At 40.5% G+C, this 14,079-nt stretch overlaps 1 protein-coding gene across 1 annotated transcript; it reads left to right on the top strand.

The window, feature by feature from the left end:
- Positions 1 to 7,332: 7,332 nt before the first annotated feature.
- Positions 7,333 to 13,667, top strand: SNTN (sentan, cilia apical structure protein; the record flags this gene model as incomplete). Its single annotated transcript, XM_083351555.1, has 4 exons — positions 7,333 to 7,445; positions 10,125 to 10,159; positions 12,787 to 12,926; positions 13,509 to 13,667. The coding sequence occupies exons 1-4, from the start codon at positions 7,348 to 7,350 to the stop codon at positions 13,665 to 13,667; spliced, it is 432 nt and encodes a 143-aa protein (XP_083207681.1). The 5' UTR covers positions 7,333 to 7,347.
- Between the last annotated feature and the right edge of the window lie 412 nt (positions 13,668 to 14,079).

Here is a 14,079-nt window from a genome sequence, read left to right on the forward strand (position 1 = left end):
TCACAGGTGGGAGGAGACTCACACTCCCTGGTTTAGAATTCACATAGACTTTGCTGGGCCCTTTCAGGGACAACTCTTCCTCATAGTGGTCGACAGCCACTCTAAATGGCTAGAAGTAATATCAGTTGCAAACATGACTACTACTAGGACCATCCAGGTGCTTAGGAAACTCTTTGCCATGCACGGGCTGTCAGACGTCGTAGTGCCCAATTTACTGCAGCAGAATTTCAGGCGTTCCTGAGAGTGAACCTCATTAGGCATGCAATGTCGGCCCTGTTTCACCCTTCTACTAATGGTCAAGCTAAATGCATGGTTCACACCACAAAAGAGTAACTGAAGCATATAGTGACTGGGGACTGGCACCACAGACTGGCAGTTTTGTTGCTTTGCCAACATTCCACGCCATGCACAGTTACAGGAAAAAGCCCAGGAGAGCTGCGCTGTGGGAGGCAAATGATCACAAAACTGGACAGGTTGCATCCAGACTGGGTGGCAGCAGAAGCCTCTCGCCCAAAACCCCTGAGGGGGCTGCAAGTGGGCAACGGGGTGTGGGCCAGGAACTATGAGCATGGGAATTTGTGCGTGCCAGGAAAAATCACTAAGGTGTCAGGCCCTCTCTCTTATGTAATGGGCCTAGAGGGTGGGCGAGTTGTCTGGTGCCACATCGATCAGCTTAGGAAGCGCTTCCCAGAATGGCCACAAAGTGAGGACTTCATCATAAGTCCTTACCAGGGGCCGCAAACTGGCAGCCAGACCAATCCATGTATAGACTCCGAGGGCTTAAACAGCCGAAGCAATGGGGAGTTGGCCGTAGAGGAGGGAAGCCCAGAAGTGCAACATGGGTCCCCTGATGGAGAAAGCCAACCTGAGTTATATAGCCGCTGTGCTAGCTCTGCTGAACAAACTGACTCTCGGGTAGGCCAACCTGGAAGGGCCAGCCAGAGAGCACCGAGCCATCCTGAACCGCTTAAACTGAGAGACCCTGGTCTACCCAGCCTGGTGAGCAAGGTGGTAGGCCAGGAAGTGCAATAATAATAAAGTTGGAAAGGACCTTAGAGGTCATATAGTCCAACCCCCTGTTCAGGCAGGAAACTCTATACCATTTCAGACAAATGGCTGTCCAGTCTCTTCTTAAAAAGACTGGACCTCTGGACTGGTTGGCAACCTTAATCTGGGTTTTGGATCCCTGGACTGGCTTCGGATGATTCTTCTGCTTACTCTTAGTTCAAAACTAACCCCTGTAAGGAAGCCTCTCTTGTTTACATCCCTTTGCTTCATTACTAACCCTTGAAGTAAAACTGATAATCTCCTAATAAACCATGTCTGTTTGTGTAACTGAAACCTGAAGCAAGACAGTAATTGGGATTCAGAGAGTTACCTCAGATTACTATCCCCACTATTTTAAAATCATGTTTTGAGTATTTAAGCCCTTACAACATGATTTCTCTTTTTAAGGTGAGGACAAATGACATACAGTAGATACCATTGAAGGCTTCATATTTTTTTTGTCCATTAAAAGCAAAGGCCAAGCATTCTATTCCTTTCCATAAATTTACATATTCCTATCAAGCACAACCACATGGCCTCCCAATAGCCGACATGTGCACATAGAGTTGTCTCACAATTCCTGAACACATAAGTGGCAAGACACACCATTAGCAAATAAGCTAATGTAATAAGAAGAAGGTATGACCTTGAGGAACAGAAGGAAGAGCTGCTACCAAGACAATGGTCAAATAAAAGAAACCTGAATCCAGGGCAGAACTGTAACCTGAGAAAACATCAGACATCCTTTCCTAGTTCTCATGGAGACAAAGGGCGGGGGGGAGTACAATTTGGCCTGCTAGCTTTGGTTTTCTAGTCTGGTCTACTTTGATTGGGTTCACATACACTTGCTACACCTTTCATAAGTATTTAACCAGTTGGTTGGCATATGCCCTGACTATATTATATCACAAATGACAGCTCTTAGTCTCATAAATTTCAAGAGTGAATTCAAGAGCCTGCAGTGTGCTGCAGCTGCTCCCAAAAAAGTCAGTGAAATCCTAGGCCAGGGGTAGGCAACTTTGGCTCTTTTATGACTCGTGGACTTCAACTCCCAGAATTCCTGAGCCAGCATAGCTCAGCTTGGAAACCTCTCCCTTTCCCCTCAGCATGGCTGGCTCAGGAATTCTGGGAGTTGAAGTCCACGAGTCATAAAGGAGCCAAGGTTGTCTACCCCTGGCCTAGGCTGTATTAACAGAGGGATAAGAATCAAGATCATGTGAGGTGTTAGTACTACTTTATACAGGTAGTCCTCAGCCTATGAACACAACAGAGCCCAAAATGTTTGCTGCTAAATGAGACATTTGTTAAGTGAATTTTGCCACATTTTATGACTTTTCCGCCACAGTTGTTAAGTGAATCACTGCAGTTAACTTAGTAATGCAGTTATTAAGTGAATTGGGCTTCTCTGTTGACTTTGTTTGTCAAAAGGTCACAAAAAGTGATGACATGACCACCAGGACATTGCAACCATCATAAATATGAACAGTTGCCAAGCATTTGAATTGTGATCGTATGATGCTGCAACAGTCATTAAGTGGGAAAATGGTCATAAGCCAACTTTTTCAATACCATTGTAACTTTGAGCAGTCAGTAAATGAACTGTTGTAAGTTGAGGACTACATGTAGTGTCTTGTTAAGGCCATACCTGCAATACGGCATCCAGTTATGGTCACCACAATATAAAAAAGATTCTATGAGACCATAGAAAGAGTGCAGAGAAGAGCAACAAAGATGATCAAGGGAATGGAGGCTAAAACATATAAGGAACGGTTGCTGGAATTGGGAATGTCTAGTCTAATGAAGAGAAGGACAAGGGGGGACATGATAGCAGTGTTCCAATATCTCAGGGGCTGCCACAAAGAAGAGGGAGTCAAGCTATTCTCCAAAGCACCTGAAAGCAGGACAAGAAGCAATGGATGGAAACTAACCAAAGAGAGAAGCAACCTAGAACTAAGGAGAAACTTTCTGACAGTTCGAACAATTAATCAGTGGAATGACTTGCCTACAGAAATTGTGAGTTTTTAAGAAGAGACTGGACAAGATCCCTTCCAACTCTGTTTTTCTGTTATTCTGAATTGCTATGCAACGTTGAGGGGCCATTTCTCAGCTGAGAGCATGACTTGGATTCTGAGAATGACTCAGCCTTCTCAGTCGCATGCCTTTTAACTCGGAATCCTGCTTTGTTACAGGATTCAAATGGGGGGGGGGGAAATCCACTTTTCACACTTAATGACAAAACTTTCTCTTGTTTTCAAGCTGAGAGCAGCTCCATTTCTGTATAATTTCTGGGTATCAATTGAAGGGGTAATGAACATGGACTGCAAGCATATCGACAGCAACACTGCAATTGTACGCTGTCTTTTTTTCATAGGCTTTCCCTTTAAAAAGGCACCAGAAATCTAAGGACTATTACAGCTTGGGAGGCGATGTGTAGAAAGATCAGCACTAAAATGAATGGGAGAAAGGACCATATTTTCCTAGAATCTGCAAAACTAAATAGTCCAAGAAAATTGGGGAAAATGAAGGTTGTCGACATTTGTATCTGCTTTGATGTCTGCAGTAACTTGCAGACCCAGTTTTGATTGTGACCCAACTTTCAGCAATGTTAGAAAGAGAGGATAGATTGATAGAGATTGTCATTATTCATTCATCCATCCATCCATCCATCCATCCATTCATTCATTCACTCATTCATTCACTTATTCATTCATTTATTTATTTATTTATTTATTTATTTATTTATTTATTTATTTATCAAACTTGTATGCCACCCATCTCGTCAAAGGTGACTCTAATTTTATAAATATTGTATATATTGTATAGCGTAGTGTACTGTATGTATATTATATGTACCATACAATATACTGTAGATTTATATTATAAATACATAATATATATAAATATATACATGTAGAATTATATTGTCATATATCATATCGTATGGTATAATATGTAATATTTTTATAAATATTATAATTTTATAAATAATACATTTATATGCCACCTGAATTCCAGCAATTCTGGGGGAAGAGAGAGAGAGAAAGAGAGAGAGAGAGAGAGAGATGCTAAATATAATTGATATTTATAATAATTGAAAGAAGTTGTTCTTGACAGGGTAGCATGAAAAGTACTTGCCTATAAAGTTGCCAAGTGTTGGACACAACTAAATGGTTAATTCAACAAATGTAAATGAAACAAGTGAGATATGCTAAATCTTTACACATTTTAATACAACTGTGTTAAAAGATTCCCTTTTTAGGACCCTGTAATCCCTTAATTTGGGGTAGAGTTGGGGCGATTGGATGGAGCTAAATGTTTACTGGCCTTGCCAGATAAAATTATCATATGGTTTCTAATGTCATGCCCAGTACAACACTTCAAACATTAAGCAGATGCAGGATAAAGAAGTGAGCTAGGCAAACAATACATGCGAATAATTGTCCATATCTTTAATAACTTCTTCTGTTATATAAAAGATAGTAATTTTTTTACAGAGCTCTGGCCAAGATCCTGAGACCACTGGCTCTGAGGCTTCAGTGAACTGGTCAGTTAAATAGCAATAGCACTTAGACTTATATACTGCTTCACAGTGCTTTACAGCCCACTCTAAGCAGTTTACAAATGCCAGCCTACTGCCCCAAACAATCTGGGTCCTCATTTTACCAATCTTGGAAGGATGGAAGGCTAAGTGAACCTTGAACTGGTGAGAATCGAACTGCAGATAATAATAATAATAATAATAATAATAATAATAATAATAATAATAATAATAATAATAATAATAATAATAAGAAGAAGAAGAAGAAGAAGAAGAAGAAGAAGAAGAAGAAGAAGAAGAAGAAGAAGAAGAAGAAGAAGAAGAAGAAGAAGAAGAAGAAGAAGACGACCTTGGAGGTCATCTAGTCCAACCCCCTGGTATAGGCAGGAAACCCTATACCATTTCAGACAAATGGTTATCCAGTTTCTTCTTAAAAATTTCCAGTGTTGGAGCATCCAGAGCTTCTGGAGGCAGGTTGTTCCACTGATTAATTGTTCTAACTGTCAAAAAATTTCTCCTCAATTCTAGGTTGTCTCTCTCTTTGGTTAATTTCCTTCTGTTTCTTCTTGTCCTGCCTTCAGGTGCTTTGGAGAATAGCTTGACTCCCTCTTCTTTGTGGCAGCCCCTGAGATATCGGAACACTGCTATCATGTCCCCCCTCACCCTTCTCTTCATTAAACTACATACACCCAATTCCAGCAACCGTTCCTTATATGTTTTAGCCTCCAGTCCCCTGATCATCTTTGTTGCTCTTCTCTGTACTCTTTCTAGAGTCTCAACATCTTTTTTACATCATGGTGACCAAAACTGGATGCAGTATTTTAAGTGTAGCCTTACCAAGGCATTAAAAAGTGGTATTAACACTTCACAGAAGTCAGCAGAAGTAGCCTGTAGTACTGCATTCTAACCACTGCATCACCACAGCTAAATTGTTGCAGTTAACATACTTCTTTTAAACAAAAAAATGAAGTTGCAAACTAAACTGTCAAATGAAACCTGATAGATACCCAGGTCTCAGTAATATCAACCCCAAAGTTTCTACAGAACCAAGCAAAACTGTCTATCTTCTGCTAAAAATATGCAATGATTGACAATTTAAAATTGGCAATTGAACACAATATGGGAAACTTAGTTTACTAGCTCTTTTTGATAAAATTGCTAAAAAAACTATTATAAAGAAACATAATGAAGCATATAGAAGAATTATTGGCATTGTAAAAAGGACCAATGTGGGTTTTAAAAAGATTGGTTTTGTTTCATTAACCTTCTGAGATTACCAATGAGCATAAATATAGTGGCAACACATACACTTTTTAAAAAACCCACAAAAACAATAACCCTTACCAAAGTTATTAAGAAAACTCAGCAGCAGAAGGAAAGGGGAAATGAAGACAGTATATAGGCAAATATTCTATATTAGTTACTATTTTGTGATTCTTGTCCAGATGCTATCTTTATATTTTGGTATTTCTGTGTATGTCTTATATTCCTGCCTGCCTGTCCATCTGTCTGTCTAGCTAGTCAGAGCCATGTATTTGAGATGAGTAGCCATATAAATCTGTTATATATACATACTGCACATACAATCACTACGTATTTACGAAGTGGAAAATGAAACCAGAGGCCATTTTTAATTTGTGTTTAACGTTCAAATTCAAGGTTGCCAGTAAAACTAAATGCAGGGAAATTCAGATCTATAATAGAAATTCCTTCTTTGCACAATGCGTGGTCTAACTGCGCGATTTGCAGCCATCCCGTGAATGGCAGTGAAAGCCATCAATATAGGCAGTATTTTTTTTTAAAAGGATTGTATGATTGGAAACCAGCTAGGCATACTACAGTGAAAATAAAGTTATCACTTGCCTGTCCATGTGTATGGATTTCCTGAAAACAACTGGTTGACTATTAAGTGGGACAAGACATTGAATTAGATGGGCCATTAACCTGGTCCTGCAAGGCTTATTTTATATACAGTGTATATATTCCTCTGAGATGGCTAATTTGGTGTAGTAGTTAAGCTGCCAGAGTGGAAACCAAGAGACAGTCTAGTCCTCCTTTAGGCACAAATCTAGCTGGGTAACCTTCAGCCAGCCACTCTCTCTCAGGAAGAAGGCACAGGGAAACCACTTTTGAAAATGTTGCTAAGAAAACTACATGGGCGTGTATCTACATGCCCAAAGTCAAAACTGACTTGAAGCCCAAACAAACAACAACAGCAGCAACAGCAGCAGCAGCAGCAGCAGCAACAACAACAACAACAACAACAACAATAATAATAATAATAATAATAATAATAATAACAATAATAATAAAGTTGGAAGGGACCTTGGAGGTCATCTAGTTCAACCCCCTGCTCAGGCAGGAAACCTTCTTTAAGTTTTAATGGGCTTCGTCCCAGGCAAGTGTGTTTAGGATATAATGAATTTCCAGATAGGAAATGCCATGCAAATGCAGCAGCTACATTGGGTGTCATACAGTAGATTCCATTTCCTCCTGTTTTTAAAATCTTGAATTAGCCTTCAGAAATATGCCAAAAGTGTCCTTTAAAAGATACTTTCTGCATGAGGAAAGTCTTGGGTGTCACAGCTCCTCTTGCTTTCTGGCATTTCGTTTCAGACTGATTTATTTGCAACAACCCCAATGGCCAGGGAACATTTCCATGACTCTGCTGCCTTCCCAGCACAAAGGGTTTCTGTTTGCCAGTTTGCCAATCCTTCAGTTGCCTAGAGATCGTAAACAGTAGTAGCCAAGCTGTTGGAAAGATGTGTGGCTGTACCTCTAGTGCCGAGACTACCTCATATTCTCCAAATCATCCAAAGGATGATTCTTCAGCCAAAGTTTCAAAGAAAACATCCAAACGGTAAGTGACAATCAAGAGCATTTTTGGTCTCTCTGGGAACCTCACATGCTTTCTCCATTTGATTTGCGCTTTCATTGTGTATGTTTCTAAATGAGAGAAAAGGACCAAGCTTTCAGAGTGTGTAAATGGATTTTACGAGTTTCTAGTACTTTAGCCCAAAAGTACTCAGTTATCATAAAAGTAGGGCTGGAACACCAACTACCTGGAGGTGACTTTGGGCCAGTCACTCTCTCTCATACCAACCCACCTAACAGGGTTGTTGTTGTGGAGCAGGGCTCTTCAAACTTGGCAACTGTAAGATTTGTGGACTGGCTGAGGAATTCTGGGAGTTGAAGTCCACAAGTCTTAAAGTTGCCAAATATGAAGACCCCGTTGTGGAGAAAATAGGAGGGGGAAAAGAGTATTAGGTACATTCGCTGTCTTGAGTGACTTTTAAAGTAATAAGCCTAAATTATAAATCTAAAAGAAAAAAAGTTGGAAGCCTCACTCCCTCTTAGACCGTCTGGTTCAACTCTCTATGCAATAAAGAAATCCATATTTATGCTCACCCATCACACTGATTTCAGCTTCTGTTCGAACACACCCAGCAAAGGAGAAGTCACAAACACTGTAAACAGTTGCTGCTACTGTAAACCTGCTCTTATTATTAAGAATTTTTCCCAGCTAATTATACTTTGTGTTAATTTTAAAAGAACCCTCCTGCTTTTTTTTTTAAAAAAATGTTTTTTCATGTTTATAACTCATACTCACTTTTGAAATTTGAGCTGACGTAATATGTGTGGTCCTGCAGAACAGCTTAGAATTGTAGACTAGAACCGCACAGCTACTTGGCCATCAGCCAGTTTGTTCATATTCTATGTTAAAGAAGAGAAGTTGAAAAAAGATCACAAGGAGACATTTTGTTGGCTGCATTCACTCAAACTGGATCTTGTCCAAGATACCTACCACTCCTTTCACCCAATGATATCAGTAGATGGGTTGGGCTGAAATTTTGCACCTTCTTTTGTAGAGCTTTTACAGGCGGGAAGAGTTTTGAATGCAAAATCGGGATGTTAAATGTAGCAGAGGTTTGAGGAACCTATTTTTTTTATCTTTAAATCAAGAAATGGAAAAACTTAATGATTGACTGATGAATTTTGGAATATGAACACAGGAGATCCTGAGACTGAGAAATAGGAATGTAAATGCTCAGTCCTGCCTTCAAACCATATTGCAGCTGTAGACAATATATGATGTGGCAGTCACAGAACGAATGTTCATTTTTTCACAATAAGGAACAAATCTAAAGATAAATCAGAAAATGAAAAGATAGTGTGATGCATCAATACAAGAATGAATCTAGCCTTCACTTGGTCTTTGTCCTCTTACAAGAAGGAACTAGAAGCTTCTAATTTGAGTTTGATGACTCTCAGTTTAGCTTTAAACCTGAATCCAAAACAATGGCTAAACCTATCGTTAATTTTAAAAACCTACTTTTATACTTTATGAGGCATTCGTTTCATTCAACCTGACAAAGATAGGTCTGCTTGCCTACCAGGCTTCCACATTGCTTGGTTATCTGCCCCTATTTACTGTATAGAGAATTTGTGTCATATCTGATCTCAGCTACTACCTCCCACCTTGGCGAATATGCCTGGCTCTGTGAATCTATAGGAACTTTAGAACAAAACTCTTGATCTGATACATGCTCTCAAGAGCCTCATCACAGTCTTACTGCAATGGTAGCCACCCCGGAAGACAGCTGCTCCGTAGAACACTTTGCTTTGCAAAAATAAATAAATAGATAAATAAATAAATAAATTAAATAAATAGATAAACAAACAAACAAATAAATAAATAAAGTAGCCAGAACACCTTTGATGTGCTTTTCCAAAGAGACACTAAAATGGCAGGTCACTCTGACCTGTGGCTCAAGAGAAAGGTAAATTCCTCTCTGTTCAGCGCCTGGTTCTGCCAAATTGTAGGATTAGCCCTAATGATAGGTTGCCTGGAACTGGATAATCCCACTAAGCCAGGCATCTTCAAACTTGGCAACTTTAGGACTTGTGGGCTTCAACTCCCAGAATTCCTCAGCCAGCCTGGCAGAGGAATTCTGGGAATTGAAGTCCACAAGTCTTAAAGTTGCCAAGTTTGAAGACCCCTGCACTAAGCCATGACATCTCAAGTAGAGGCAAAGGATTCCAAAATTCTCCCAGCTGTTCTGGAGGAGGAGAGTGGGCCCATTTTCATGAAGTGCTATTTATTACAAAATCCCACAATATCAGCAAAGCTCTACCCGGAGGTTTTCTCCACATGCACAGAGATTGGGTGAAATTGCTGTCGGAAATAGGCTTGGGTCAGAAGAAGAACCTCCCCAGGTAAGTCATTCAGGCCTTAATTGAAGGTGGAATGCTAGATAAACTCACAAATTACAAAAACATATGCTTGCAATTGTAAGAAACTTGGATTTTTCAATGCAATGGAATGAAATTGCCTGAACTAGTATTTTGTATTTATTTATTTATTAGCATTTCTCCCCTATCAAACACTCAAGGCTATTTTTTTATTTATAAGAAATATTGAAAAACCTAATTAATATGATGTTTGTGCCTCCTGAAAGTAATTTTTAAAAAACCCACAGTTTGTAACCAAATTTAATGGTGTGATATGTGAATCAAGCTCTTTCTGTTTAATTTCCAGCATTCCAATTTCCAAGCAGTTGTCTTCTATAAAGGGTAAGGTGGTCTATGTTACTTTTCTCCTCTGTCCATCTCTGTTAGATGACATTGTTAAACCTAGGAATTGAATTGGTCACCCACTATGCAAAGCATACAGCGTTGCTCTTCCAGAATGCAATGTTCCATCAATTCTTGTGGGGATTTTATTTCTTCCTGCAAACTTTTTCTCAGAAAGCGCTGAGCAATGCAGTCAGTCAGTACTGAGAACAGCTTCTTCTGAAATCCGTGGCAAGAGTGCAATTACCTTACTACAACTTCATTGCCAAACAGTATGTCACTGTTAGTAGTGCATGTGTGTGTATATGAAAGAAGTGTATGTGCGTGCATGAAAGAAGTGTATGCCACTCCTCTAAAATAAAATAACCTTGGATAGTTAATCATCAGATATACAAATAATAAAGTATGCAAGGGCTAAAAACTCTTGCATACTATCAAATGTCATAAAACTATTATCTCCCAAAGACAAATGTTAGGCTCATTTCCCATCCTGGCCAATATCAGAGAGAAAAGCCAAGCTTCTGAAACAGGCTTCTGGAAAATTATGAGATTTGGGGACACCACCACCACCACCAATCATATTTTGAGGGTAGGATAGGCATAGCTACAAAAAAGCTTCACTTCCTAAGTCAGGGGTCTTCAAACTTGGCCCTTTTATAACTTGTGGACTTCAACTCCCAGAATTCCTCAGCCATCAAGCTGGCTGAGGAATTCTGGGAGTTGAAGTCCACAAGTCATAAAAGGGCCAGGTTTGAAGATCCCTTTCCTAGGTCCTGACAGATCACAATATTTAATAGAGGGTAACTGAAAAAAGCCCACCCTATCCAATCTGATGGGATGAATGGATGTGCCATCCAGGGTTTTTTTAACTGATAACATACACCTTAAAATTCACCTGGAAAGAACTGGAACCTGGTGCCGTTCATGCAACAATGTACTGTTCAAGCTACATGTACTGTTGCAGTTCAGGTTTTGGGTGGTCTTCAAGGACAGCTTCATCTATTGCATGTTATTTCCAATGCTCTTTGGAGTTGTGCTCATGTACTGGCCCATATGATCCTGTAGCTTGGCAGCTGTGATGCCTGACAGGACTTCCAGTGTTGTGGAGAGACAGGTTATTGGCAGACCAGGGGTAGGCAACCTTGGCTCTTTTATGACTCGTGGACTTCAACTTCCAGAATTCCTGAGCCAGCCAGCTGGCTCAGGAATTCTGGGAGTGGAAGTCCACGAGTCATAAAAGAGCCAAGGTTGCCTACCCCTGAGCTAGAAAGTGCTGTTCCCTTGTGGGAGTCTTTCATGATGAACACTGTCTTTCCTTATGTTAGCCAGTTTGGGTGGGAGCCTGCTTCTAGCAGCTGATTCCAATAGGCTGCAAGGCATTCATGCACTGCTGCTGGTTTCTTTAGTAGATGTGGATCATGTCTGGATAAAATGTTGTCCAGCTCTTCATGTACTGTTGTTGGATGTCTGCTACTGTGATGGTGATTGGCTCTTGTTTTGGATATTGCTGTGGACTGCCCTCTGGTGTTACAGTATTATATGTCTTCTCTTTCTCCCATATGTTCTTCCGGTACTGTTCAGTCTCTGCTCTTGGTGGCTCTGCTGTTACTGTATTGTTGCACTGCAGTTGGGAGTACACCTTAGATGGTTCCTTGGAGAATGGGGCATTTATCCTCTTGGCCTCTGCTTCTCTTGTGTTGCTTGATACCCAATGCTATGAACCTTTGTTTGCAGTCTCTAGGGCAGTGAGACCGAGTGCCCAAACTACAACCCCAAACCCACTTATATCGTCGGGTGCCGAGTGGGTGTGGCCCATTGGGTGGGTGTGGCCAATTGTATGGGCATGGCACATTGCGTGGGCATGACTGCAGTGGTAATGGCAGACTGGGTGGGACCAAAAACTTCAATCAATCAATTCTAACTTTGTGAGATCTTTTTTTTTCCTGCGAGAATTTGAAATTGATTGATTGAACCCTTTTTTTTTTTTGCACACAGCGGCAGAGGCCTAAAGCGAAAAGGTTTTATAAAACCCAGCTGAAGGTCTAGGACTGGGGTGATGCCACCCATGCCCACAGAGAAGGCTCTGCGTGCCACCTGTGGCACGCATGCCATAGGTTCGCCACCACGGCTCTAGGGTTTCAGATGAAGTCAGACACTTGCATTTTTTCACTAGCTGAGTCTTACCTGTAGCCTTCATGCCCTTCTGTAATTCCACTAACTCACTAACTTCTCTCCAAATTGCCTTGGTCTTAGCATCTAATCTCATTTTCCAAGTTGAAGAATACCCTACCTTTTTATGGAATAGAAAGAGGGATATATGTAGGATTTACCACTATAATTTGCAAACATTAGTGAGTGTTATTCATCAATAACGAGGCAATTCAAAAGGGTGAAGTCTAAAATCTAGTTTCAGTGCCTTCTCCCAGGGTTTAGAAATGTTCATTAAACTAAACCATTATTGTATCATGAAATTACAAGATATCAGGGAAGTCAGCATTGATGGTCCCTCAGACCTGGAATCTGCTCTCTCTTAGCTTCTTCCTCCCTGTCACCATGTATTCACTCCTGTAGACTTCTATTGATTTGTCATCTTCCATACATTTTTGTTTTTCCCCCTCCCCTCTCAGCTCTAGGAAAAAGTTCTGATCTAGAAAAAGCTGTGGCTACAGCAGCCTTGGTTTACGATAATGCAGCAGATGCCGAGGGCAAACTCAGCAAATCTGAAGCTAAGAAGCTGCTCCTAATTCAGTTTACACATTTTATACAGGTAAGAATAGACCTCTTATTCCATTGCAACATTTAATAATGATATCTGGGAAATATCCTAGAATCTTCAAACGAACAGAGATCCTGTATAAAACATCCTTTTAAGCAAACCAGAAGAAGAGAGATTTCACACACACTGCATGTTCAATGAGGATGTGTGAATATTCAGGACACAGAAAGTGAAGTGAGTACAGCTAATCACAAGCCAGCAACTCCCCTTTCTTCTCATTTCTCAAAAAGAGGGGACCTTATAGAAATTTATGTTGGAGTGCAACTGTCCCAGTCAGGAGGAGGACTCAAGTGCCAAATTACTCTGGACTTATTATGTAAACAGAAGAAAATAAGCGCTCTCTCCCTCTCTCTCTCTCTCTCTCTCTCTCTCTCTCTCTCTCTCTCTCTCTCTCTCTCTCTTTCACACACACACACACACACACACCAAATGCCTTTGAGCCTTATCTAGTCTTTCCCAGGGGAAAGCTGCCAGTCTGGGGAGATTCCTGTGGAATAGGCATAAAACAATAAAGTAGGTACATGTAGGTCAGGTTCTTCATGGCTGACAGTATCTATTCATTTTCATTCACAGGGTCAAGAAACCAAACCAAAGTACCAGGAAATGATGTCTGCTCTTGATGAGAACAAGAATGACAAAATCGATTTTGAAGATTTTATGGTTCACGTAGTTAGCCTTACCTTGATGTCTGATCTGCGGCAAGATATTCAAAATGTACAGAAAACGAAATGATTAATAATAATAATAATAATTTTATTTGTATACCGCCCTTCTCCCGAAGGACTCAGGGCGGTGAACAGGGCAAACATATAAAAATACAAAAATACAAAAGTTAAGAAAGAATTAAACGAAATGCCCAAGTTATAACAATAGGTTAAAATACATTTAAAACAACAATAACAACAACAATTAAGAGCATCAAATAAATAAACTGGGTTGGGAAAGGGGGAGATTGGATTTTTGAAGTAAGTGCTTTAGGGCAGAGGCCCCCAACCTTTTCGGCACCAGGGGCCGGTTACGTGGAGAGAGGTTTTTCCGCGGACTGGAGGGGGTATGTTTTGTGTGCTGCCTACATCCTGTAGATGGGGCTTTCCTTGTTTGTGTGGACTGTTTGCTGGCATGCCGCGGCCCAGTACTAGGGGTT

This window comes from Vipera ursinii (assembly GCF_947247035.1).
Source record: "Vipera ursinii genome assembly, chromosome: 2".
NCBI classification, from domain to species: Eukaryota; Metazoa; Chordata; class Lepidosauria; order Squamata; family Viperidae; genus Vipera; species Vipera ursinii.